At 39.0% G+C, this 27,537-nt stretch overlaps 2 protein-coding genes across 5 annotated transcripts in view; one reads left to right on the top strand and one right to left on the bottom strand.

Annotated features, from left to right (window-relative positions):
- IQCE (IQ motif containing E) overlaps positions 1–20,604 on the top strand; it is a 28,059-nt gene extending 7,455 nt beyond the window's left edge. The window contains exons 10-23 of one of the 4 annotated variants that reach the window (XM_075165307.1): positions 206–278; positions 693–742; positions 3,429–3,586; positions 4,093–4,148; positions 4,463–4,671; positions 5,475–5,579; positions 6,345–6,435; positions 8,733–8,828; positions 9,548–9,571; positions 10,687–10,782; positions 11,805–11,935; positions 12,659–12,792; positions 14,217–14,324; positions 17,072–20,598. In XM_075165307.1, the coding sequence (XP_075021408.1) occupies positions 206–278; positions 693–742; positions 3,429–3,586; positions 4,093–4,148; positions 4,463–4,671; positions 5,475–5,579; positions 6,345–6,435; positions 8,733–8,828; positions 9,548–9,571; positions 10,687–10,782; positions 11,805–11,935; positions 12,659–12,792; positions 14,217–14,324; positions 17,072–17,190 (1,450 nt within the window). In that variant the 3' untranslated portion in view covers positions 17,191–20,598. Of the gene's footprint in view, positions 1–205; positions 279–692; positions 743–3,428; positions 3,587–4,092; positions 4,149–4,462; positions 4,672–5,474; positions 5,580–6,344; positions 6,436–8,732; positions 8,829–9,547; positions 9,572–10,686; positions 10,783–11,804; positions 11,936–12,658; positions 12,793–14,216; positions 14,325–17,071 lie in introns of all 4 variants that reach the window. The other 3 variants (XM_075165304.1, XM_075165306.1, XM_075165305.1) reach the window with 3 other exon arrangements.
- The window catches only part of EIF3B (eukaryotic translation initiation factor 3 subunit B), a 396,012-nt gene that overhangs the window by 111,829 nt on the left and 256,646 nt on the right, over positions 1–27,537 (bottom strand). The gene's annotated exons all lie outside the window — the stretch shown is intronic.

Raw genomic sequence — 27,537 nt, 5'->3', positions numbered from 1 at the left:
GAGGCTTGTATTGGATGATACAATAAAGGGAATTTGAAGTCCATGTTATTTTTCATCTGTATTCTTCTGTTCCTTAAGATGTTTTAATGAACTCTGAGAACATATTAGCAATTATAAACCATCCACCCAGAAATTGTGAACCAACAGGTATTCCAGCATCTTTGCTGTTCTGACTGAATTATTTTTTGTATTATTCTGTTTTCAGCAAATTCCAGGCAGACATGAAGACCACTAATTTGGAAGAAATGAGGATAGCTATGGAAACCTACTATGATGAGGTACGTCTGACAGGTCTCCTGCATACATGAGAGGAAGTTGTTCAGTTGTTGAGTCGAAGTATAAATGGAATGTTTTAGATAGATGTTTCTTACAGCTACAGCTGCACCTGTCATTGGAATCAGATTTTCATAGATATTCTCATAGCTCCAGACATATGTACTGAAAAACCTTTTTTCTTCAGTAAGTTGAGTGTGTTAACCAAAAGGCAGAAATAAAGAAACTAATGTACATCCATAAATGTCTAGATGAAAGCCAATATAACAATAGCCTGATTTTCCGTGATGGCATCATTGCCTCTGCTACTACGCAAAGAGTCTTGTTCTGATTTTCACCTAATGGATAAATGTGTTGCATTAGCAATGTCAGCTTCCACACCTAGCTCCTTAACGGAATCTATTTTTCATATTTCACAGGTTCACCGTCTCCAGCTCCTCCTGGCAAAATCTGAGACTATGAGGAAAAAGTATGTTTAATTCTTTTGAGGCAAATGTTTGCGTACATGTGTTTGATGTATCTCTCACATACTACTTTAACTGATGTTAAACAACTACATGAGAACAGTTTATTTTGTCATTTAGATTGCTGGATTTGCTTTTTGGTACTGCGTTGGTTGGCTTCACAGCCTTGGCCTATGTCTTAGTCATGTTTTTTTCCTTGTAGATAGACCATTTTGTGGATGTGGAAAAATACTATTTAAAAAGTATTGAAAGCTCTGAAAATTTATCTCCATTAAATAAAATCGATCTTCCCCCATAATCACACCTATTCTGACATCATTGGTGATTGAAACAGACTCACTACATGTTTGGCATTTTACTCTTGAGTCAGTTCTGCGTCTTGCTCTAGGGTGTATGCTGCAAAGAAGGTATTTTCGAGTAAACATTATTTTCCTGTGGTACAGACAGACAGACCTGCAGGTCAGGGTAGCTTTTGTGAGATATTAATGAGTGGCATTAGTAAGACACAGTCGGAGAAGCTTTTACTAGTGCTTGTCACTAGTATGCAGGTGTATGCATGGTGGTGAGGGTAAACGCTCTATAGAGGAAATAAAAATCAAAGCACAAAGGCAAAAGACAAAGCTCCAGTAAGAGAGCAAAGTAAAAGCATCTATGCAAGTGAGTGTTATTTGAGCCAAGAAGAGGGTAATAGAGTCTTGTGGGATAGGAAAACTTATTACCACACCACTTCAAAATATGCTTGCCCTCTTAGTGTTAAGTACAGGCACCTATCTTAATTTTGGGTGTAATTATTTAGATTGATAGAAACATATGAGAACTCTTTATGGGTCATTATGGATACTGCTTGTGTTTCCCTAATTCACTGTCTGTTGTGGATTGAAAACTGCAATTTTTTTTGTCACTGTTTTAAAAAAAAAAAATTTCTCTCTTGGCTCAGGCATGCAGTGACTAGCCTCTCGAGGCTGTAAGCCATCACACCTAATTTATTTACAGGTGAAAATGAGTCATCAGGTCTCTTCCTTGTCCTCACGTATTCATAGCTTCAAAAAGCAGTGGTCAGGGCAGTCTCCATTATGTGACTGTCAGTCTCTACTTGAGAGGCTGAGCACTGAAATAATAAATGATGTTGAAGGTCAGGGCTCTGGCACATAGAAAGAGTTGTAGGAGAGTGTTTCATGATGCTTGTCTACATTATTTCTGGCTGAAGTGAATGGCATTTAGCTCCTCTTTTTCAGTGTTAACACTGAAATACAATTATTTGTATGTGAAGCTGTAATATCCAATTGTAGCTAGAAACTAGGCAACCTTTCAAGTCCTCAAAATGGTCTGCAATTCTTTCATTTAGGTTTTGATAAGCCTAAAATAATGGCACTCAGTGATACGGTTATGATTTCTTTCATTTCTGTCACTTCCTGGTTTTGGTGGTGTGTTGTGTTTTGGTTTTTACTTTTTTTTTTTTTCCTCCTGCCTGGGACAGCTGTATGAATAGTCATCCATGACATCTGGACAGCCTTATTTGTTTGTTTTTATGGCTTCATTGCCTTTTAATCTCCAAAAGGTAGATTAGATTCAGCTTTTCACTCTGACGTGCTGATTGTAGACTGTCTCCCCTTTTACCTTGTAATTATTCCAGTGGATGGGATGTAAGATTCCTTAACAAACTGTTCTGTGATTGTCGTTGGCAGTGGCATTTTTCCAAAAGTAGGCCCATCAGTTACTACAGACGTTTGTTTTCAGAAGTAAATTTTTAAGAATTTTCTCATAGCGATAAAGAACAAGTATTTCATCTCACTAGAAATCTGTTCTGTGAACAAACTTTACAACTTTGCACATCTAGAAGCTGAGATTTCTTCCTGGTTTTATTAGAAAAACTAAAAAGGCAAAATCACTGTAATATATTAAAAACAGTTTTAACGCATAGCAGGTTTTCCCTTTTCTGATGCCTTTTATTCCCATCACATCAAGGTTAGCTGTATTCTTCAAATCTGTTTCAAATCTCTCATTGATTGACATGTATCTTAAATGAAGAAAGAAATTACTCTGGGGTTTACTTTCACAGGAATAGTTTCTTTTATATTAGAGCAGCATTCACAGTTATCTGAAAATACACTTGTGTGTTGGATTTGTTTAAGAGTTATTCCATCTATGTATAGCCCCTCTGTCTCCCAATCTCAATCTGTTTGTTAAGTGAAAGAAAGCAATTCAGAGCACGCAGGTTAGCTTTCCATGCTGAACAGTTTTTTGGAGGAGTACCCCAATTGGCTGAAGATAAGTGTTTTTAAATCAGTGGTCCGTAGAGCGCTGGTAAAGCGTTACAAGGTTGGTCAACAAAACAAATAGAAAACCAAATAAGTAAAACTCATATAAGCACCCTTGTTTATGCGTTAATGAAACAGAGTGGGGGAGGAAGTAAAACTAATAAATGAACTTTCAAAGTTTCAAAGTATCGGCTTTCTTTGACACAAATTAAAAGTATTGTGAAAGTGTTGAGCAAGATGGTCTTTGCATGTTTTTTCCTAAAAGAATAGGTAACTCCTCAAGTAAAAAGTGTTGAGAAATGCTATTGGGGGGGAGCTGAGACAGTTAACTTAGCCAGCTGACTTGAATAGTGAGGCTATTCCACTCTTTTTAATGCTGCTTCTTTGATCTCTGCTTTTAAGTTAACTTTCTGGTTTTGACCCCATTTCCAAGTACAGAGGGCAGAGATACCCAAAAACGACTAAAGGCACTGAATGCTGCTGTCCTGAGGTTATCCAGGAACATCAAGGAGTTGCAGAATGAGAATCAGAGGCTGAAAGAAGATCTAGATCATGTACTGAGCAGTTCTCCTCCTTCCAATAAAACAAAAAGTATGTGCTGAAAAGTTGGTGAACATGGAGCAAGGGATTTGGGTACATTTGAAAGATGTGTTTGAGAGCAGGACCCTACAATGTAGAAATAAGGCAATTTTTACAAAGTTGAAGATTCAGGAGAGGCAAAGGTTGGAATGAGAAGTTTCTTACAGGAATCTCTCTCTGAATTCTGGATATGCTGCTCCAGTCAGACCTGGATTTCCTTTGTTATTATCGCTTAGAATTCTGGAGTGGAATCACTTGAAGATTTGACGTTTCACTGGAAAACTGTTTTTCAGTTGTTGAAAACTGATGAATGTGAATGGTTTATATTGATTTCTGAGCTAATTGGTGTAGAAGTCAGATATTTTAAGACCATTCTCATTTTTTCATTGCTGCGTATTTAAAGTTGGGGTTCAGAGGTCTTTAGATAGTCTTTCTACATGGACAGAAGTTTCAAAAAGCAAGAACAATGTTGACTCGCTGATATAGTTTCATGTTTAAAGCTTTGTTATTGTATTTAGATTATAGTGACTGGAGCAGACAGAGGCTGATGAGGCGGATTTCAGAACTAGAAAAAGTAAGTGATCATAATCATGTGGCCATCTTACCTGTCTTTGAGCAGAAAATGCAGAACCACTGGCTTGTGCTCATGGCATGTAGTCCTTCAATGTATAAGCCTTGTGCGTTCTGGCCTATATACGTAAACTGATGTCTGTACCATGTGCCCCTCCTCCCTTTTTTCTTTTCTCATATTTGTTACATATAGATGCACATTTTAGAATTAACTTCCATTTATCTTTTCTCATGGCCTAAATAAAATCATTTAATGCTAAATTTAATTTTCTTCTTCTTTTTTCTTTTGTATTTTTTGTGTAAATTTATCCTGTTTAGAAAGTATGTGCCATGGAGAACACCAGGGTGTCATCAGCAGATAGTGAGTCATCACAGTTACTTGCTGTGTCATCTTTGCCTTCTGTAGACCTGGATCATCCAGCCTCTCAACAGGTAGACCATGTTGAGGAATGTCGTCGCCTCCAAGGGCTAGTGAAGAAACTGAAGAGTGATAGGAAGGCACTTCAAAATCTCCTACTCAATAAAGAGTAAGTGCGACCCTTGTCTGAGATGTTGTTCTTCTGTAGGTGTGAATTATTTAATTATTTCCTATAACATTACGAAACGATGTAATAAGTCCTTCACATTTTCAGCAAGAAAACAAATTTTGAGGGTCTCTTCAGCTTTTATTTCAAAGGCTTCTTCTAGTCCTACTAGCATTGTAAAATTACATTGCAGAAAAAAAAGTCAGAGAGAGGGTGGAAAATGAGAATTTCTGCTTGTTTCTGACACATTTTTCAAGGCATATTTTTTGCCAACCACACTGAAAAGCCTTTGAAGGGTTATACGTCACTTTATGCAGCACTTCTTGCAAGTATTTTGCTGTAAAAATTTATCTTGTTTTTTCAACATGTTTTGTCATGATCTACCACTTTCTCCATTTAAGCCTGCCTTCTGCCATATGATGCACTGTGACTTCTTTTCTCCCCAGTAAGCAATTGATTTGCAATTTGTATTGCTTGAACTCACTTGGTGTGTCAGTGCATAAGGGCAGGCGGGTTAATCTGATCATGAGCAGAGATGTGCACACAGCTACGTATTGTTGATAAGACACTCTGCCTCCGGCGTCAACTCGCCTCTGAACAAAAATGCATAGTGAGAGCATGCAAAGAGGCCTTTTGCTTCTGAACAATGTACGCTTGCATTTTGTTTTGTTTAAAAGGAAAAAGTAAACATTTAGTTACTTTAGAAATTTGAGAACCTATTTTATTTAGAAGTTTAAACAAAAAATAACTACTTTGTTGAAGTATGAATGTCTTAAGTATTGCTTAATTTCCTTATACCTGTATAGATTAGATATCAAGCAGTTACTGCAGGCTAAGGCTGAAGTGGAGCTGGAGCTGCAGAAGTGGCAGAATAAAATGGAAGAAAAGAGTACAGAAGAGCAGACTTTAAGGTATTGTATTTTGTATTAGTAGATCATTTCAGAACCAAAAAAAAATCTGTTAAAGTATAGTTCTCTTTTGAAGTGGCTCAAAATCCATAGGAGTTCATCTGAACTGCAGGAAGCTGGGAATTCATTTAATCAGAACTGTTTTGGAAGGATGGAGTAAGTTACTAGGGGAAGAATTCTATAGAGTGGTTTTAGAGGAAGTGGAAGACTAAGAAGTATAGTAAAAATAAGAATTAAATTATAATAAAAATTAATAAGATAAATGGAAAAATAAAGTTGCCATGTTGGGCTCAGAGACATTTTTTTCTCTTTCTAAGAAAAAACTGTAGTGTCTACCTTAGCCTATGTTTCTATACCATTGCCAATATATCATTCCATTTACTTCATGTATTCTGTGTAACTGTTGATAATAATCCTATGCAAGGGTGGCAAAAAAAGTTATTTCATTATTGCTTTTTAACCAGGACTTTGATGACTGACAAATATGAAACTGTAGCAGATCTAGATGCAATATTAATAGTATCAAGGGTACCATTGTAACCTCGGGTCTTTTTAATTTTAACGTAAGGCTGTGCTATCACAGCTTGAGAATTGATGTTACATGTCTGTTACTATAAGAATGTGTATTATGTTATCCTGAGCAGTTTCCCACTTTGGCCTTTAAAAAAAAACCAAAGCAACCAAATCTTATGAAATAGGTTCAGTATTTTCAAAGCAGAAACAACAGAAAATTTCTAGCTATAAATATCTTTGCTTTTCCAACCATAGTGAGGAAATCCAGAACCTGACACAGAAAGTAGGGAAATTGGAGGAAGAGAAGAGAGAAATGGCAGAAGATACAATGGAAAAGCTTAATAAGGTACAGAAACATGTTTTTGTGTTTTGTTTTTTTTTTCCCCTTGCATCTAACTCATATATTGCAAATTGAGCTGATAGTCTAAATAGCTGCTAGTTTTGTCTTTTCAGAGAGGCGTTAAATCTTGTCTCAGAGATTCTGAATAATGGTTAATTCCCAGAGTTTGTTGATAAGTTGTTTCAATAATTACCACTGCAACTTGGGTTTTTTTTGGAGCTGTTCTCTTAGTGATTATCTGCCCCGCCATCGCTTTTTTCTTATTCAGTGGAATGTTGCAAAAAGCTTACACTTTTAAGTGTTTGGGTTTTTTTGCCTTACTTTCTAAGAAAAAAAAAAAAAGACATTTGTGGTTTTGCTTATATCTTTTTAAAACATCTGAACCCATTAGCTAATTTCAGTCCAATTTTGTAGAGGGAGGGAGGTCTTGTAGGAGTTGACAGTTAGATAAAGGAGAGAGACACAGGTAAGTGTGCTTGCTGGCAGACTGGCAAAGACAAAAAACCCTTTTCAATTATTTTTGTACTGGTCAGGTGATCAGTTAGGACACACGTGCTGTCCGTCAGAAAAATACTCATTAGCCTTTCTGTTTTGATGGAACCAGGGTACTCTTTAATGGGAAGGTTTACAGGATGTAGAACACTAATCATCATGAAAATTGAGGTTTTTCTTAATTCCACTGCTGATGGGACATCATATTTGAGTAAAGAATTAGGGAAGATATCAATACAATAAAATAAACCTTTATCCCCTTTGAATTGAGGTTTTTCTAGAGTTGAGGTATTCATAACCTCTTCTTTCTGGATTTTCCAGTATCTAATAAATATATTTGTGCATCTGTTAATCCTGGACAGTCTTAAATGGGACTCTATAATCAGTTGGGTTTTTTTCATGAAATATGACTGAACTTGATATTGTTGCCATCTTCTGTCCCTCTGCCAAAAGTTGTTGTAACTAGCCAGTAGAGATGAATGGGCGCTGACAGACGTGCTTTCAGATGCAGTGTGGTCATGTTAATCTCATTTCACTAAAAACTAGTTGAAAATTATTACTGGGGATTTTTATCGTTTGTACTTGAGAATAAATAGACCCTGAAATACAGGTAGTAAAAAATATGAATAAAAATGTCCACTAGCTTAAGAGGGTGCTGGTTTTTGATATACTGTGCAATTCTTTAGATTCTTTTTTGTGTGTTATATGCTGATGGATGCTAGATGATGTTTTGAATACCAAATAACTTGGGTCTTTAAAAACAGCCAACAAACAGCTCCTTTTTCCCTCTGCAGACTATATATATACTCTTGGCCAATAACCATCCATTTATTGAAATGTTCCCATTATTTGTAATTATCGCTAAGTTCCTACCAATTTTTCATTTTAATAGTAGGTTGTCATTTTTAATATAACATGATCCATTTGCTAAACTTAAGCCTGTAACTCTGCATTTTTAGGTTATAAATAAATCCTCTTCACAGAATCAAGAGGGTTTTTTCAGAGTCTATAAAATCTCTTGTTCCTCTACTTAGAATTTTACACCAACAAATTAAATTAGTCTTTTAAAATTGCAGTTAACTTTTGTTTGGCAAGTGAGGCATGACAATTAGTATGGGATAATTAGGGATCAAAAGGATCAGATGGTGAGAGGTGAAATATGCAACCACATCTCAGAAGAAATAACTGGAACAAAATCTTGTTTTGTTCTTGGTTTCTTTCTTTTTCCTCTAATTAATTTTTTCGTGATAGAAGAGTAGAGTTATGCCAATTTACACAAGGTCTCTGTCTTGTCGGTGTCATATGATGGCCAACTCATCAGTAAGCTTAAACAGATGATTATGGGGCCACGGTTGCCAGGATGAGAGAGCTCCCCAATTAATTAATACTAGTCTTTCCTGGAGAAGAATTGCAAAATTAGGTATACTGACATTTGTTCTCAGTCTGTCAATAACATACAAACCATTTCTGGTCAACAAAGCAGTGGGTTGGACTGTTGGAGCTCCTATTGCTTTAAAATGCATAGAAAAATAGATGTATGTGTAAATGAAAACCTTTCCATTCCCATGCTCTGCTAACAGCTAAAATGGGGACAGGAATGTGTTTCACTGTAACAGTCATCTAGATGATGAGTTTGAACGTGAGCAGTATTCAGAACTAAGAGTCTTCTCTTTAACTTCCTTCCACCATGCAGGCAGGGTGAACATTTAACAACTCTGGTGCTGATTTTTCTGAGTCATTTGTAACCTGTTTCCCTCATAGAATTCCAACTTGTGTCTTTAGTGTACTAAGCTGAAGATTCTCCTTTGCAGCCTTCACCAGTCTGCATGCTTAAAGGCAAAGAAGATCATAGGAAGGAACAAGCAGCCAAAATCATCCAAAGACAGTGGAAGATGTACCGAAACAAGGTGAAATTCTCTTATCAGGACACAGTGAGGACACCCCCCATCCACCTCTGAATCTTACTCTTGTTTTAGCATCTGCAGTAACCTGCTGCCAGGCTCCAGGAACTGCAGCAGTGCTTCCCAGTACGATTCCTTACCACCATCTTCTCTTCCACTTTTTTCAAGTCCTCCCTGCTGCTTCTCTTGACTTTGCTCCCTAGAACCCTGATGTTTCTGCAGTGAGATAGCCAGTTTCTGAATGGGGGAGTCTGGGTGAGCAGAGAACTAAGGAAGCGTAGCAGTGGTTGAAGCAGCGCTGCTGCTGTTGCTGCCTTGGAGTATGACTGAGAAGTTAAATTCCCCTTGCAGAAATCCTCCAAACAATACAGGAAGTTTCGTGTATTGAGTTACACTCAACGAGGACAAAATGATCTAGGAAAAAAGTGTTAACCTTAAATTTTGTTCTATGGGCAACAACATAATGCTGCTTTTTCCACGTATAGGACACATGGTGTGAGGTGGGTCTTGTAAATGCTTCTTAGGAAACTAAAGACAAAAGAACTATCCATACATCTTTCAAAGATGAAAAGTTTTTTTTTTTCCTTAAGTTTGTTGTTTGAGTTTTCAGGAGGAGGTGGGACAGGTATTTCTGTGTGTTTTAATTGTTGGGGAAAATATGGAAATCTTTATTAGATAAAACTTGTGTATATTTGTGGCATTAACTTAAGCATTTTTCATTTCAGAAGGAAGAAATTGCTCTGGATGAGGTGAGTGTGTTTGACACCCAACAAAACAGTAAAACATATTTAATTTGTATTAAAGCACAAACAAATAACTTCTTTATTTTTGAAGAGGTTTTATTGTAATATGAACTGTTGTACCAAGTTCACGTTTGTTCTTCAGGCTGGCTCATGATCTACCTTCTGACATCCTGGTTTTGTTTGATATGTCTTGTCAAAGTGTTCCCCTTCTGGTCTCAAATTTTCTGTACTTGGTACCTTCTGCAAGATGAACGCTTCTGAAAATTTTGAAAAAAATTTGATACAAACAGACAGGGAAGTTTTTCTATATTAGGTAATTCTAATAATGTTTTCATTTTCACTATGATGAGTCTTTGGAAAGAATTGAAGTGGGAATTTGAAGCCTTTGCTAAGAAGAAACATCTCAGTATTATGAAGAAATTGACTTTGTTTGACAAACTTGTCACTTTTTGATAAATGTTTTGCACCTTTTGATAAAGGTTTTGATTAAACTGTTTTTTCAAATAGCACAACGTAGCATCTTACATTTATTTCTTCCAGAACATCAAAAATCCTACTTTCAGAAATTAGAACAAATTCTAACCATGGGACACAAACATACTGTTTTACGCCCAGATGCTTTTTGTTGATTAGAATCCAGTAAAATCTCTGAGTAGAGAGGAGAGACTTACGTTCAGCGTAATCACCACAGTGGTCTGCCATTGGCTTGGTTTCTGATTGTACCAGAGCATCACAGAGCCTGCTGGGTAGCCAGAATCTAATATGGGAATGGGAGCATGTTGCTCTATTTGTGAAATACAGGCTAATATTGGCAGCTAGAACTTAACTGCATTTGATAAGACCAATCATGAACTCCTCCCAGATTGAATTTAAACCATGGAGGTGTATGTCTATGGGTTGTCACCAGCTGGAGATTCTCTGGATTGCAGCAGAGTACCTGTGAAGTAATGGGGACGTGTGTGTATCCCTTAAACATAAGAAAATGTCAAGACATCAAAGAGTGTCCATTGCACAGGGAAAAGTTATTTTCCCCATGTGTCTCTTCCCTCTGGACTCTTGTTTTAATTTATAGCTGCCATCTTTCAAAGGAGCTAACATCTGCTTATTTCTTTCCACACTAGGCAGTTGTTATGCTTCAGGCAGCTTTCAGAGGACATTTAGCTCGACAGAAACTGTTGCTGAATAACAGGATGCATGATGCAAAATCTCACAACAAGGTAATTGTTGGGGCCAATGGGTATCCAGGTATCCCATTATGTTTAGTTTACACTGTAAAGTACTGTACTTACAGACTTAATTCTCTGAATCACCCAGTGATGTTTTAATGCACTAGTTGACAGCACCACTGTAATTCCAGAAAGATATGGAGCTCATTCCCTAGCCTCCCTTTCCATCTTCTTTAGTTCACAGTTTTTCTTAGAAGTAAAGCTATAACTTCTTTGCATTATGGACTGTAACTAGGTCTCCTCCTTTCTGGTTCCCATCAGCTAATAACGTCCCCTTTAACTTTAATTCGGAGTGCTATTGAAAACTGTACTTGCTCTCAAGTGTTCACTACTGAATCTTTGTAGTAATAGATAAACGTTTGTCACTGAAGTTCAGAAAGAAGAATTTGGAAGGCATCTTTGATTGGATTGAAAAGTAAAGGAGTCTTGCACGTGGCATGCTCAACCGAAGACTTCTAGTGTCCTCTGTCACGTCAAACTCGCCCCAGATTGCTCAGTTCTGAATATGAAAAAATTTCCTTAGCAATTAAGCATTTAGTTTCTGTAAATCATTTGCCAACTTATCCTTTGACCTTTAGCAGTCTAAAGTTAATTTGTAATTCTCCATCCAGGTTGTCCATCTGGTTGCACTTTACATGCAGTAAACTGGCCCAATGTAGTAGGGCTGACTACTTTTGCTTGATACAAGCAGAAGATATATACATCATGAAGGTTGCCTTACCTCCTTCGACTTTGAAAGGTTTCCTTCCTGGAAAATAAATGAACTTTACTTGCAGGAGTCTGCTCTTTCATTAATTGAATACAGATTCATACAAGCTTCAAAGCTTGTATGATGATCAGATTTGCATTTCCTACTGATTTAGTCTTACAGAATCTTAAAGACCGCAGACTAAAAGATGGGAATATTTGCTCTATTACCACTCTCACAATCAGGACTAAGATTGTGAAAGCTTCTGTCAAGCTTCTGTGCAACCTGTTAAAGGTCAGTTTTCTTTAATCCGATTGCTTTGCAGAACTCCTGCCCGTCTTCCATGTCAAACTCCTTGAGCTTGTCTTCTGATTGCAAGGAGAAAGATGAGATTGTGACATTCATCCAGTCCATTTTCAGGGCTCACTTAGCACGTACAGTAATGCTTGAGGAGAGGTAAGTGAGGAATAGTATTTCTGCAACACGCCGTAGCAAAATTGTTTTTATTACAGGAGAGGCATCATTTTTTTTATAGAATGTTAGTGTGTGTTCCTTGGCAGAGAAGGAGAACAAGGCCGTTGTTCCAACAAAGACAAGGGAAAGCTTGCTCGTGAGAAAATTCAAAGGGTATGCAACTTAAAAGGTTTCTTGTTGCAGCAGCAGTCTTCCCATGTCCTGTTGCGTGTTCTCTTCCATAGCAATGAGGAAAAGTGAAGTAAAATAATTACTCTTCGGAGGAAAAAAAAAATTTTAAAAAATTGCAGTTACTATTGAACTGATTGCTAGTACACTCGCTTCAAGTAAGTGAATCTGAAGCCCTGACATGTAAAAGTTAATGGTTATGTGGAGGAAGAACAGGGAAGAGCTAGAATACGATCTTGCATACAGTCTAGTACTTAGCTCATGAAGAACAGAGTGATTTGCTTACTGCTTAGGTTTATGGTGACTCTGTCTTGAAAAATACTTCCTTTTTCTCCAAGGTTTACCGCCCTGGAAGTTTTTAATATTGGCTGCCATGGTTACAAGGAGAGTTACATAGCTGTCACTTCACTTTAGTGTCTGAGTTCACTTCTGCAGGTGATAAGCTTTTACCTCTTGGAGGCTAGCAACACAAGAAACTTTTCTGCATACCCTGTGAAGACAGACTGCAATTCCTGTTCTGTGCCTCATGCTGTGCAGTATGTCTTTCTGCAGGCCCTCTATGTCCAGTGCACCAAGTGAGAAAGCAGATTCTGCAGTTTACATTACAGAAAAGAAACTGGTCTCAGCAGCACTCGAGAGACCTCCTTCAATCTTCATGTCGTCTCTTCCTGGTAATCTCATTTCCCTCTGTGTTCCAAAGTACGTCAGTTTTGTATGGGTGCACACACAATTTTATGGAGAACATCTGCACCTGCACACACATGTGCAAATGCATACTTGTACTCTGTGTGTGTGTGTCGTCTTTTAATTTGATGACGTGTTGCTTATACTGGCAAGTGCAGTCCCTTAAATAAAAAATAAAAGCTTTGACAGTGTCAGTACCAGCTTCCCCGCAGTGCTTTGCCTATCTGTCACAGCTGTGGTTTGGAAGGTCTCTCTCTGGTGTGAGTGGTAATTATTCAAGGAATATGGTGTTCCGCTGTATTGCCTCTCTACTTCCTTTTCAATCCCCCCAGCCCTGTAGCTGTAGTATGGTACTTTCCACTACGTTTTGGGCCCAAAGCCATAGACAAGCCAAGAGCATTTTCACCGTCCTGACTTAGCTTCTGAAGGGGACAGACATCTGGTAAAAAGAACCATCCTAGTCAGCCATGTGTATTTAGTCATGTTTTTTCAGCAGTTTTCAGTTGCTGCAGTAAGGGGAAAAATGAAGTCCTGGATAACCTTGCCAACTAGTACTATTATAATACAAACTGGGAAAATGTCTTTCTTTTTTTATGGCTCTTATGCCATTTGGTTTCCTTCTTGAATTCTTCATTGCTGCTTGTGAGAAGAGGAGTTAAAGCCAAAGAGGCTTTTAAGAGGATGCTAGAAGTACTGAGTAGGAAAGGCAAAACAATGATGCAGATAAGACAGCCTTAGACATACAGCTTCAAAGAAGTTAAAAACAAACTGAAAAAGGTTGGTTCTATCCAGAGTGGGATATTCTAGGCTTTTATGGACCAGCTGGAGAAAAAAGAGCAACTTTGAGGGTGACCTGAGAAACATTGACTTGTTTTTTGTCAGTGAAAAGCTGACAGTCTCTGCAGACTTGCTCAGAAACAGAGCTGTAAGCAGCTGAGGCTGTTTCTCTAAGATATGAGATGGGGAATAAGCCAGATTTGCAAAGGTTGTGGATACAGAACCTTTCCTTCAGTGAAGGAAAATGTGTTTAAGAAACTTTACTGTATTCCATATTCAGGAACATATTCTACTTTTGAAGGAGTAGGTAGTACTTGCTTCTGGAGATGTTACGGTTTCGAGTGATTTTTAGTCATGCCTAGTGACAGTATCCAGAAAAAAAAATGCTGCAGCATCCTGTTTTGCCTCGTTATTGGTATGCTTAATCTAAACCCAGAGTAAATCAGTTGTGAAATTCTACCCAAAGAGAAAGAATAATTTAAAAAAAAAAATGCTTTGTGCTTTTGAAGAAGTGTTTCTAAGACCCAAAGAAGGATGTAAGATGAAGCTAGTCTGGTAAATGCAATAGTATGAATACTAATAGAGCACAGTTACTGTCTAGCTATGGAGTCTCCAAGGCTAACTTTTATTGCAGATTATGATGACAAAGTGATGAGTGAAGAAGTTCTGGAAGAATTTATATTGGAAGGGATAGAGGGGAGACCATCAGCATTCAAACTTTCTTCCTTGCAGTCCTTTTCTGGTGAATATCAAAAAGGAGAGATTGGGAGCATAGCAGGTTATATTTGCTGCTGATCTTATGAATATGGGAGTCGTTTTCAAAATCTGGCATGAAGATAGAATGTATCTAGGTAGCTTGTGAAGAGGCATACTGGATATGTGCTTCTGTAACTACGCAACTGCCAAAAAAACTGTCCTGCACTCAGTAGCTCTGTGAAGTATTAACTCTTGGTGTATTGGAGGGTTTAACCAAACTCTCTCAAAAGACAAGTCGGGAAAAACCTACTAAAGAAAGGAGAGCGTTCTGGTGTAAATGCCACTTCTGTGAAGAAATGTGACCCCTCGGCAATCTGTTTGGTTATAGCAAGTTTTTTGCCATTTGAATTCATGTAGCTTAAACAGGTTAAAGTTAACTAAAAGTCCAGCATCTGTCATTCCTAGCTCATGACTGATGTAAAAATCCACCAGCAAAATTGTTTTTTGATCTAATGTATTTCACTGGTCATCCTGCAGCTTGGAAGGTACATGAGACAAGGAGCTTGTTTAACAGCTGAGTGATTTAAAGCAACCAAATTCCTTTAGCTTTAAATCATGCAGCTGTTGAACAAGCTCTTGCTTCATTTGCCCCAAGTCCAAACTTGCATTTTGTGACCTCTAGATCTTGCAATGATCTTAAACTTCCAGTGAAAGTATATATTGCAGTAAGTAATTTAATTTCACTAGCCTTTCAGCATTATTTTGAGAGGAATGGGAAAGATGAAAATGTGTTTTAAGAACCTTATGTATCTGCTAGAATAAATTTATATAATCCTGGTCTAGCATTACAGACTTTTAATTCATTGTTTGCATCAGGTTAGATATCTCTGTTTTCTTGGGGGGGAAAAAAGAAAAGCAAAACTCATGTAGCATTCAGTGCTGCTTTGCTCGTCTTCAGAATGTGGACAGTACTTGGAGATTTGTAAAGCCATTTCTGCTGCTTCCCATTAAATGGAACAGATAATAACAATTCAGTCTGTGAAACTTAGCATTTTGTTTCTTTCTGTTAGGGGAGTGGCAGGAAGGAAGAATATGTTCTGTACATGCACAGCAATCTTGAATAAGGGCAGCATTTCTCTCTGCATATCACTAGCCACTCTGGATACACCTGTTAATTTAAGTCTTTTTTGAAATCATAATGAATTTACATACAACCCTTAAGTCTAATCAGTGCTTACCCCTTCACAAGCACAAAGATAAAGTTGTCACTCTGAAGTATATTAAACTGAAGATGAGGACAAGAAAATCTCAGACGTCAAGACCAGGATATAATCAAGAGTGATTTGGACAATATTAAGCTATTTCATGTATAATATCTGGTTATTGTTGGAGTTGCATCTTCTAGTTATCATGCCTGCTTCTGGAAGTTCTCTTTGCTCATCCTTATCACCAGTACTACTGGCTTATGAATCTTCCAGAAAAACTCTTACATTATTTGTTGACTGATGCAGAGAAGAATTTCACTTAACTAGAAAGTCATGTGTTTCTTTGCTTCTGTAGGTTGAGGTCAATATAATGCCCTCCCTGCATTCCTCCTTTCCATTCACAGGCTCTCTGTCACTCTTTTTCTATTTCTGGGCTGGTTGCAGTCCCCTTTCTTTATTCCACATTCCAGTTGCTGTGTATGCCTCCTCTTCCATTCCAGGAGGTTTTTTTCTGTGTCAGGAACTTCTTATTTCCATGAGACCCATGGCATGTCTGTTGTCTCCCCAAGTAGTATTCTCTGTGTGCCCTCCATTTTCCCTTCCATTTCAGTGTCAAAATCTTAGTGTATGGTCTTCTACCACAGGTCGTCTTGGTTTGTTTTCTTCTCTGGGCGATAGTGTTTTCAGAGAATTGATATTTTAAACTGGAAAATAAGTGGAACTGAGGGGAGAATATTGTGCTAGGAGGTATTGATAGCTGAGGGGGGGATATTGTGCTAGAAGGTATTAATAGCTGTCATCATTTAGTTCATAGATCTCTCGCAGAGGGGATATAAGCTGCTGGTTCTGCTCCTCAGACGTTAGGGGCCTTGTATGTATTCATTTTATCCCTCTGATTTTCTAGTATTTATTGGAATTATTAGGGTTCTGTCTGTTCGTGCCCTGAACATTTCTTCAAATGGAATCGATGAGATGCACAGAACCATGCATCCAGAAAAACAGCAAAGAAGCAAAAGGGGAGAAGAAAAATAAAAAAAGAGAAAACCATAGTGTGGTCACCATTTTTATTGTCATTAAGTAAGGTAGTACAGCATGTGAATAATATTTTTGGTATTTTACAGATATAAGGATGAAAGTCACTGAGAGCTTCCATCCTTTTTTTCCTTACTGATTTCCATTTTCTCTATCTATATCTGACTGAAGTTCTCATTATGACCTTTCTGCTTAGCTTACGCTTGCTTGGGTCAGTCTTGCCTTTTCTGGCCATCTAATAAATATTTGTTTTTATGACCTGAGATGGCTTCAGTATCGAGTTGCTTTACTTTGTGGTGTGTAACCACTTGCAAAGATTTAAAGACAATAAGACAAATCATGCGTGGTCAGTATGTCAACTTAATACTTGCCATGCATGCTCTTTCATTAAAGAGGAACAGGAATAGTTGTATGCAGAAAAAGATAGATCAGAGTTATTCATAACTGTAAGTAATTCTGGAAACTTAATGGCTCAGAGAATATTGCAGTTCCCACAAGGGCTTGTTTTTGTCAATGTTGTTTATTGATGACCTTGTTTCCTTTGTAATTATTTCAGCCAGGTCCTCTGAGAAGCAATCGCAGCCTACTCCTTCTCTGTCTATGGATGAAGCTCACTCAGACGACTCAGATGATATTGTTATTGTCTCTCCGTTGTTGCAGATGAAGAAAAACTAGACCCACTTTTAAGTTTTGGTAATAGGCTCTGGTGATCTTGAATTACTTGATTCACAAACAAAACTATTTTTACCAAGATAAAGCATATCAAAGATGAAAAAAGGGGGAATATTAGCTCTTTTTTAATGACAGTTGTCATTATTTCAGCTATAAATGAGTAATTGTTTGATATGTTGTCTCTGCAGACTTTATGGCTAAAAGCCACTGACTGACTGTTAACCTTATCCTCCTGGTACACAGAGAGTTTGGATTTAAAAACTAAAACAAAACACTTTAATCCTCATTGTGAAACAAAACATTATAAATTCAATTGCCAAATTTTAAATGAAAGCAATAAAGCTTTAAGCTATTTCATGTCAAACAAAGTTTTGTTTCAGGTCGACTAAAATAATTCATTTAATCGGAAAGTGGCTAATGACATGGCTTCAATTTTTATCCTGTGTACATGAAGGGGAACAGCTTGTATTTGTTACCAGATCCTCTCTATTTAAAAATTTTACTGTGTCACATTTTAATATCTTTTTTGTTTATTTTTTATACTGAACACTTACAGTCTGTGCAGACCTTGTAAAGGCTTTTAGAAAGCCATTTCTTTGTCATAGGGCTATTCTAGGCCTACTGTATCAGCAGGGTTTTCTTATTTATTGCTTTTTCCAGATGTGCTTGCTGTGATATGTGTAGTACCATTTTGTATTTGAAGTGTCTGATCATGTAATCAATTTTTTGTATTTGTCAGAGAAGGTGCATGATAGGAGGAGTGTTCTGTGAAGGATACCCTTGTGACTGCTTTTTCTGCTTATGTATCACAAATATGAGTGGATTACACAGGTTCATGTCTAATATGTGAAAACATTTGACGTAGGAGATAAGTTCCTTTATGTTCTGTTTTAGCTTACATCATTTGACTGTCTGAAACTTTCACCTAACTAGATTGCTCGTACACTGAGCACTAAAGGGTTTTAAGTCTAATGTTGCTTTGCTGTTGTTGATTTCTCTTCTCAGTACTATCTTGTACATACTGCGAGTGCACAGTAAGTCCAGTCACAGGCTGGGAGAGGGATCACAATATACAGCCGTCTTCTGTCATCAGGTAAAGCTACAAGGCTGACTGCTGGAAAGCATGGGCACTACCCATTCTATTCTGAGGCATATGGATTAGGATGAGCGTAATACGCAAAACCTAACCCATGCAGTTTGGTTTAGGAGCAGAATTGGTACGTTGGATTATAATGGAATTAAGTCTGCATCCAGAAATAATGCTATTTGACAATATCGTTGTCCACGGAAGGACCAAAGTCATAATGGGCTGTGGAGAATACCGTCAGAGGGGTCTTTCCAGATCTTTTATGCAGACTGTACTTCTTGACTGGAAGGAGGACCTTATAGTTCCTACTATCATGCCAACATCCTTCATAAGCATTAAAATGTGTGTGGGGTTTTTTTAAGGTGAACTAGATAAATTATATGATATCAGCTGGAAGGAGAATTTAATTTTACGAACACACAGTGAAGTTTTTGTGGAGACCCTAATGGTTTCTTTGTCATCAAGGAGTAATAAAGCCTCCTGTAAACAGAAAGCACACTTTTAAATATAAGATTTTTATCACCTTTTCCCTCTTCTTTTTTAAGTTAAAAATCAGTCACCACTGGTTTGCAGAATACTAATCAGTCAGAGCTGTCTCAGTTCTTTGATTTCAATGAAGCACTATCTGAGGCTTATCATAGTTCATGCCAGTACTTGCAGCCAAAGAGGAAACTGGATGGCTGCAGCACAATGCAGCTGATTTCATTTAATCCCATCAGTGGAAATGCAGCCTGTGCTATTTCCAAAGGCAGTTTTGGGAGCTCTCCATACCCAAAGCAGTCTGAAGAATGTCATTTACACTCCCGTTGGGTAAATTTTTCCTCCTGGTACTTTGGTCACATGACTGTCATCTGCAGCGAGGATAAAAAAATATACTGAATAAAAGGGATAGAATCCTCTTAGCAGAAGCTGAGACCTGTTTCTTCCTTTTTTCTGGAAGTCATGTTATGAAAAAGAGTCATTTTGCTAAGTAGAAGCAGAGCTATATTGAGTTGCTTATGTATAATATTTCAAGTCTGTAACTGTGACCCTGTCATGGATACCTCCAGAGAGAGTAACTAGAGCTGAGGACTTTGACACATTAAGGGGAGAGTGTGTAGTGTGTCGCCACCAAGACTGATATAAAATACCTACCTAGCTGTTATCCTATAGGGAAATACTTGGACAGCAAATATAATGAAGATGACATTCTTTTACTTTACTGTGCTATAATAACCAATATGAAAATATTAGGAAGTAGATACAGAGCAGAAAGACTTGCATTTTAACTGAGTGTATGACTAGCAGTAGTGCTGTGAATAGACAAGTTCTTGGATAAAGAGGAGATAGTATTTTCGTATGACCCAAAGGCACAGACAGAAATCAGGGTGAAAAGGAGCAAACGTTTTCTAGGATGAAAGAAGATGTGTCTAGAGCTACCTGTTATCTCATAGCCATCAAAAATCTGATACGTAACTTGAGCTGGACTTCAAACTCATATCTTAGTTTGGAAGATAACTATATGCTCACTGCATACCAAAAGTTTGGTGTGGTACAGTAGAAAGAGAAACATCCACGTATTAGTAGTCTTTAATGTTGTTTTGTTATATACTGTAATGGAGTGTGTTGAAAGGAGTAGTAATTGACACTAGGTTTCATTCTGTGGTTATCTGTCTGAATGCCAGCACCTGTAAAACTGGGAAGAAGTGTGGACCAATGAAGGAAGAAAAAGTTAATTTTTGAATAAATGATGTTTTTCCTTAGCAGGGAGCTGAGGACAGTAAAAATTGGTGTGGCTTAATACAAATATATTCAGTTTCTGAAAAATACGTCTTGTGTAGAAAGTACTGGTACTTGTGGGGGCATCAAGATCTTGAATTAAAATCAAACTCCGATGTAACCTATGTAATCTAACAGCATACTTTCCATTCTGCTGATACAGGATAATGTTGCCTACTTAAAACTTTTTGCAATTTACAGTAGTGTTTAGTTAGAGAATGTGCGTGAATACAGAGATCTGACTTCCGTGGGATGTTATCTCTCTTGATCTCTTTCTGCCCTTAAGTGCCTATGCCTGTAAATCTTTAGTGAGACATCAAGACCTGAAAACTGTATTGTTTTCTGCATAGCTATAACAATAATCCCTGCACAGGCAACTTTTAATATAGTCGAAATGGAAAAGGATTAATCTCTGCATGTGAGAGCGCTATTAATTTTTATGATCTTTTTAATATTTAGAACTGTGCAAGTCTTTTATGTAATTTATTTGGGGATTTTTTAAAAGCTAAAACAATTGCAATCTATTTTCTCCTAATTGTTGAACTTTAAAATAAAGTTAATGTTTGTAAATTAATTGTTCGTGCATTTCTGCTGCAGTTTCTCTATTTGCATTGCTCCTCTGGCCTCTGCTGCATGCTCCTGTTGCTTTCACTTTGCACCCAGGTTGACCTCGTACCCCTGACTCTTTTCCTCAGCTGACAGTAACAAGATAACTCTTAAACAGGTAGGGTGTGAAACAACTTCTTTAGTACACATTCAAGATTGTCCCAGCAGGAGTGAAGGGTGTTCTTGACCAAAGCCTCGTGGAACCGAAAGAGGTGATTGGCTTTTGTTTTCTGTCTTGGCTTCTGGTGTTTTATTCAAAAAAGAAATCCTGTAACTAAAAGCCATGCCATTGCCTCAAACATATCTGGCTTTGCGCAGAGTACAGCAAGTTTCGTTCATGGCTTTCCACCTATTGTTGTGCTGCTTGCTTGTTGGTTGCAACAGTCATGCTGACCAGTTACCAAACCAGTGAAATTCAGATAAAAGATTCAAAAGAAATCATTGTGGTGACTGTTCGTGCCTAAATACATTATTGATGAATACTTCTCGGAAACCTTTTGTAGGAGGGACGCAGAATGGATAACCAGTACTTGAACTCACCATGGCCACAGAGCTGTCCCTGTGCTGGGTTCGGTAGTGCCGTAGGCTTCCAGAGGACTGGGTGAAACTGGTCTGCTGTCAGCTGGGGAGAGAATAGGAGTCTACAGGGTTCCAAAGGCTGTCCAATTTACTCATAGTGTATCCTCTCACCTCAGTTATTGTTGCTGTTTATGAAGCTCTGGTGGGAGGAACTAGGATGTCTGCATTCCTTTCCAGGTCCACTGAAAAAGCATTTAGGGACTCCCAGGAAAAACAAGCCTTACGCTGCTTTATGAAGATAGAAGACCCTGCTAACTGCTGTGAAGGCATGGGAATCCTGTAGTCATCTTCCTATCAAGCAGAGTCCTTGCTGTAGGACTAAAACAGCTATAAGAGTACAAGACTGAAACAAACAATCTGTGTTTTAATATATTATCTAAATTTCAGTTTTTTGTTCTTTCCTCTGCTCCACCGACATATGCTCTGGATTTCTTAGCAGAAACTTCGGTTTTGAGTCTTAAACGCTGGAGGTAAGCCATGTGGCATGAGTAGAAAAGTTTTGATATGATTTCTTGCAGCAGACTAGTCTTGAATTCAGTGGAAAGCAATTAAGTGTTCACACTAGTTGTATTAAACCATGCTTTGGCTTCATCTGAAGTCAGAGCGCCCTTGACCCTCGCAAGCTTTGCGGCATCTGTTTATGGTAGGTTTGTCAGCTAACTAATTGCTTTCCCCACATGAATTTCTAAGGGAAAAAAAAAAGTTTCATTCATTCTGTGGGCATCATTAAGATCTGCAAAGAGCAAAATATCCATGTTATTAGGGAGGATTTTCAGGTATGGTGGTTGGTCTGGTGCTGCATCAGTTCTCTGACATTTCCTTCTAACATTTGCTGATGTGGTTCTTTGCCTGGTAGAGACAGCACTGACATCAGTTTCTGAATGTTTGCCCTATTTTCAGATGTGTATAAGGCACATTGGCTCTTGCTTATAAGTGACCTTTAGCACTCATTCTGTCCTTGCTGTGCTCAAAGGAATAGCCTTGAACAGCGAGTGTTGCTGTGTTCTTATTAACTATACTCTGTTGTAGTCTACTGATTAAGTTGTACCCTGCTCCTCTTGCCCCTTCCACTGTCTGCCTGTCCTAATTACCTTTTTCAAATCCAAGAGCGTATGTATTCGTACATCTTTTCTGGTCTCCAGGAAAGCGTTCCTGTTTTTCCCCTCACGGGAGCTGCGTATAAACAAAACTTCCCCTCTCAAGATGTTGCTCAGACTGAGACAGCTCCCCTTCTATTTGGTAGGGTTTTTGCCAGCGTGCCTCAAAGACACTTTGTGCTGGGTACCACACAAGCCCCTTCAGGGCTTCTATTCTTGGTAGTGTGAACAGATGTATCATAAAATCTTGATGCTCAAAATGGTCTGGGAAGAACCAGGAGGGACATCATGCCCGTTGTAAAGGGCTGTCTTACCTCCCTTGCTATCAGCCAGATAATATCGCACCTGGATCTCGCTCCTCTGCCCTTCCTTAATCCGTTAACTCTGCTTCAGTAACGTAATAGAGCTTGAAAATCTTTCCTATAATATGAATTTAGAACTGAAATACTGTAAAATCTGTCATTTGATTACAGTGCTGCTGTAAAAAAAGGCTATGTTTAAATGGCCTCTAGTTATATGCATGGAAAATTAGAATAGCTTTTAATAAACAGGGGATTGACCGTGTATGCCTGTAGTACAAGTTATAACATTCTGCGCAAACATTACTTAGCGTTGTCATTATCTAGCAATAATCCTTATTTGTATCTTACACAAATTGTGGCAGAACCTTCTATTTGTCTAACCTGGAAATTTTTCCTGAACAGGCTCTCTATAATTTACCTACAGAATTGGCAGTTTTCTTTCTCCTCTAGGCAGATATTTAATAGCTGCATATTGCATTTCTATGCTAGTAAACCTTCATTATTATACAAAATGTACTAGAATGTTATGAAGAAATATCTTAAATAATTAAACAGAAACTATGAGTGACAAAACAAACGAACAAAGTGCAGCTTGAGCTGTGTTATTCTTTCCTTTTTATGTTCACTTATTTGCTAATTTGCTGAACTTACTGAACTGCAATGGGTCTCGCTGTGATTAGAGAGAATTTGCCGAGTTCCTTTGTAATTGTTTCTTTGCAATTAACTAAATAATAGAATGTTCTGTGTGTTGCTCTCTGGGGAAAGGAAAGGAGCGGGCAGGTGCTTTTGCAATAGGATTTCCACATCTTCCACCCATTTCCCTGGAACTCAGCAAGTATAAAAAGACCGATAGAACACAAGGGAGAGAGACTATTGCCTCAGGACTGGAAATGACAGAATTAACCTTTTCGTATGATTTCTTTGAGTTTCCTTAAAGCTTTTTATGCTGGCCCTGGTTGTGGCTATTCTTTGTTTAAAGCCAAAAGTCCCTAGGAGGATTCCAGAGGAAAGCAATGAAGACCCAAATGTATGTTCCTTTCAGCAGCCGTCCGCACTCGGGGGAAATCCCTTATGCTGGGAGAAGAAATCAACTGGGAAGATCCCCAACAATGTGGCTTTACTGGGAAGAGCGAAGGCTGGGGACTGAGCTGTCGTAGAGGGGGCAGTGAAATCTGGGGGAGGCTGGAGAGCAGCCCCGGCTTTGTTATTTTCTTTGACTTTCAGCAGAAAAATACAGAGGAAGCCCTGGGAGGAGAGGAAGGGTAATCTTAATAGAGGCACAGCCCTGCTCGGCGGGAAGGAGGCACGGCTTGGTGTAAGGGCAGAGCTCGCGGAGCGGCAGAGGCGAGCGGGGCGGAGGTGTTGTCTAACAGTGGCAGCTGAGTGCTGAGACACGGTTGTCTCGCTGACCTCTCTCTGACTGTCCGTAATTTAGTCCCTAGTCTCAAGAGGGTAACTCATCCATCTGCTGGCACTTGGAGTTCAATCTTGCCTTTTTTTTTTTTTTTTTAAATCTGTATTGTTGGCTAAAACCTTTCATAACGCATATTAGGTCTGACAGTCAGGGGAAGACTCCTCGCTTCGCAGTATATTAAAAGCTGAATTATTTCATTTCATAGGGAATAAAAAGAGCCAGGGTATGGGATTGCTGTTCTAAAAGGTGCTCTCAGTGCAAGTATCACGTCAGCAGTAGGGATGTCGAGCCAGAGAGAAGCTCGTGAAGAGTGAAAAATGGTACACTTCCTAGGAGTGTTCGCAGACTATCTGATGGTCTCAAGGGACCGGGGACAGCACTGATTGCCTTATTTTGGAGGTTTAAACTAGTCTTTTTATCTCCGTTGCATTTAATTTGGAACATTTCTCATTTCTCAATCATAAAGTGATTCTTTAGCAAAGCCACTGTCAAAGCAAGTTAGCGAACGCTAATACGACTCCTAGGGTTACTTTTCAGCAGGATTACCAGCTAACAAGCTGACATTTGCAGTTTCCTTTGGTTGATTGTAGAACTGCTTTCCATGCAAGGGTGATTTACTGTTAGTTTTTATTCCTGGGATGTCACAGCAGTGGCTTGTTTGTTCATTTTGCTTTGGCAAAACAGAGAGTACCTATCTGTGTGGGGAGGAAAAAAGGCTGCTATAATCTAAACATGAGAGCCTTGATAACTGTCTTGTTGTCACGTAACAAAAATTACCTGAATAGGATCAAATGAGAGATGCTAGACACTAAGAAATGCAAACACTGCTTCCTGACGTGGTACAACAGGCTAAGTGCCCTACCATGGAAAGTACAGCTAGTGCTAGATCCTGCGGTTTGTCTCATTCCTAGTTTGCTGAATTCATTTTACTCTTCATTTTCATATTTTCCCATATCATTATAAATAATTGCGGGGGAGAAATTAAAACTGTTGATGCCTCTGTTTCTCTGTAATCCCACATCCTCATTCTACTATAATTTAATCCAGTTGTCTCCGCAGCAAATGGCTGTGAGAGAAGCATGCACACCAGCGCTGCTGAGCCTGCTCCCTTTCCCACTTACCCCCCAGCCCCCTATGGCACCTCAAACTGCCGCGCTGGTGCTCCGGTGCTTACACCCCCGATTAGTAGCATCCAGCTTCTTCTGTCATTTGCTCCAAAACGTTTTGTTCGGTTTGATTTACATCAACGCTGTCAAACAAGATCTCAGCGCGGAGCGCTTGCTGCATCTGCTTCTATTCCATGTCCATCATTTTGCTGACAAAGGTACTTGGACTTGCAGCCTGGTGGGGTTTTCTATCTATCCAGAGGCTCATGGCAGCAGTAACATCTGCAAGATTCCAGCCTTGAGCATTTTAGTGCCAAATTGCATAAACTCTGTGGCATAAGTGGCTTACGCAGAGAGATCTCTTGCCCTCAGTGAGGTCTCTCAGCTCCTTGTCTTCGGGTTGTTTGAACTGGAGGTGAAATATGTTAGATCATTGGGCTTTAAAATAATTTCTTCCTCATCCTTGCTGGCACTGTGAAAAAGGAAAAAAAAAAAGGAAGAAAACAAAATTGGCTGTTGTTCTGCTGTTCTCCTGCAGTAAAATAAGAACTTTTCTTGGAGAAGGCTAGAGGGAGTTGAGGTCTTATATCTGGTGCCTTTGTACATCTTGTACTTGTTCACATACTGCGTGGCTGTGAATTCTCTGACGTGTGTCTTAATGCTATTTGTGAACGATAAGATTTCTTTTCAGTTATGTTGATAGTACTCGTATGAAAATCCTGTCCTTGTCAAAAGCTATTAAAGTTGATGTTATATTTCAGAACATCAGCAGAAATATGTCTATTTGGTCCTAATGTGTTCAATAGCCCATTTTAGTGTTTTTGCTCTCCTTATTTATAAAATGTGTTGGTGAGGACAGCGTAAAGTATAAAGTCCTAGCTGCATTTGGGGAAAGTAATAAAATCACACTTGCAAAAGAGATGTGTTTCTAATCTCTACTGACCTGCCACCATTTAGGAGAAAAAAGCAGTTGGTGTTACCTTTTTTTTACAAATGGGATACACAGCAGTCCAATATTTTTTGAGTTTTCGTGGGCCATAACGGTTTCTAATTCTAAACAGCACTAATTACATGAGAGTTTCTCAAACCTATAAGACCAGTGAGACATTTGCTTGAAGTCTGCTAGAAGGCTGGATGGTCCGTTTTCCCCTTCCAACTCCAAGTAGCATTAAGTGATGTTTAAACCACGTTGCTTTCGGCAGTGGGTGAGGTGCGCTGCGGCAGAGCTGGGATGGGGAGACTTTGGTTCGTGGGAGGGTATGGAGAGAGCGAAGGCCCAGGGGACGGTCTGAATAGACTGGCAAAGTTTGGGAACTGCTGTATTAATGCTGGACCACACTACGTAGAACAAGAATGAAATAATTTGATTTATTCCTTTTAAAAGAAAACAGCAAATATTTTTATACATTTCAGTTCTAATAGCAACAATGCGATCTTTGTCATTAAGCAAATGAATTTGGGATTGCTGCTGTTTACTGTTATCTTTTCTGTTTTACTACACTATCCTAACGTTACCCAGAGTATTTATGTACTTACTAGTTTCCAACACGTCCCCAAGAGGGTATGCTCGTATTTTTTACCTTTAAGACTAAAAATAGTTTGGTTCTGTTCTCTTTAGAAAGAAATGAAAAGCCTTTCCCATCGGGTCAGAGTATAAACCTTGGGAAAGTTGTGCCTGCGGAGAGAACAGCACAGGATCTGTTACGTTATGCACAACTCCGCTGTGCTAGGCAGTAAGATGCTGTCATTGCTTAAATGCTTAGGTGTTTAATTCATGGCTCTGATTTATGTAGTCATCAAAACAAGCTGACAGTTCCAAGTCCATTGAAGTTAATGAAGCAATGTAATTGGCTTTAGGTCGGGGTCTGGAAGAGGCCAAACCTCTGCCCGCAGAGAGAATGGTGGAAGCTAAACCTGAGTGCTTCGTGTCTCCATGAAACAGGTGAAGATTGGGCACACTTGGAAATCACACGAGGGGCCCATCTGCAGCTTTAGACAGCTCAGTTCTTCTAGAAATTTCCCCCTGGCTTTTGGAAAAGCCAAGACAGGCTGGGGAAGCAAACAGGGAGCCAGCGCCACGCGAACAAGCGTGTTGCACAACGTGCATCAGCTCCCGTGAACGTGTTGGTGTCTGAGGCCCGGGAACGGCGCTTTCCTGGGCGGCACCCAGGGAAGTAAGGTGCCAAGTGGTTGGGTCCACTTTGGGGTTATTTTTGGGGGAAAGGTGCTGGTGTGAGGGAAGGGGACATCGTCTGATGCCGGCTGTGGGACGTCCACCCCCTCCAACGCGCGACCACGCGCCAAGGCGCCATGTTACAGCACGAGTCGCGGTGGCGGCGAAGCGCGGCTGCCGAAGGGCGGGCGACTGCGCTGCGCCGGGGCAGCGGGTGGCGCGGAGGGC

This window comes from Calonectris borealis, chromosome 16, assembly GCF_964195595.1.
Source record: "Calonectris borealis chromosome 16, bCalBor7.hap1.2, whole genome shotgun sequence".
NCBI classification, from domain to species: Eukaryota; Metazoa; Chordata; class Aves; order Procellariiformes; family Procellariidae; genus Calonectris; species Calonectris borealis.
This window is presented reverse-complemented; position numbering and strand designations above follow the sequence as displayed.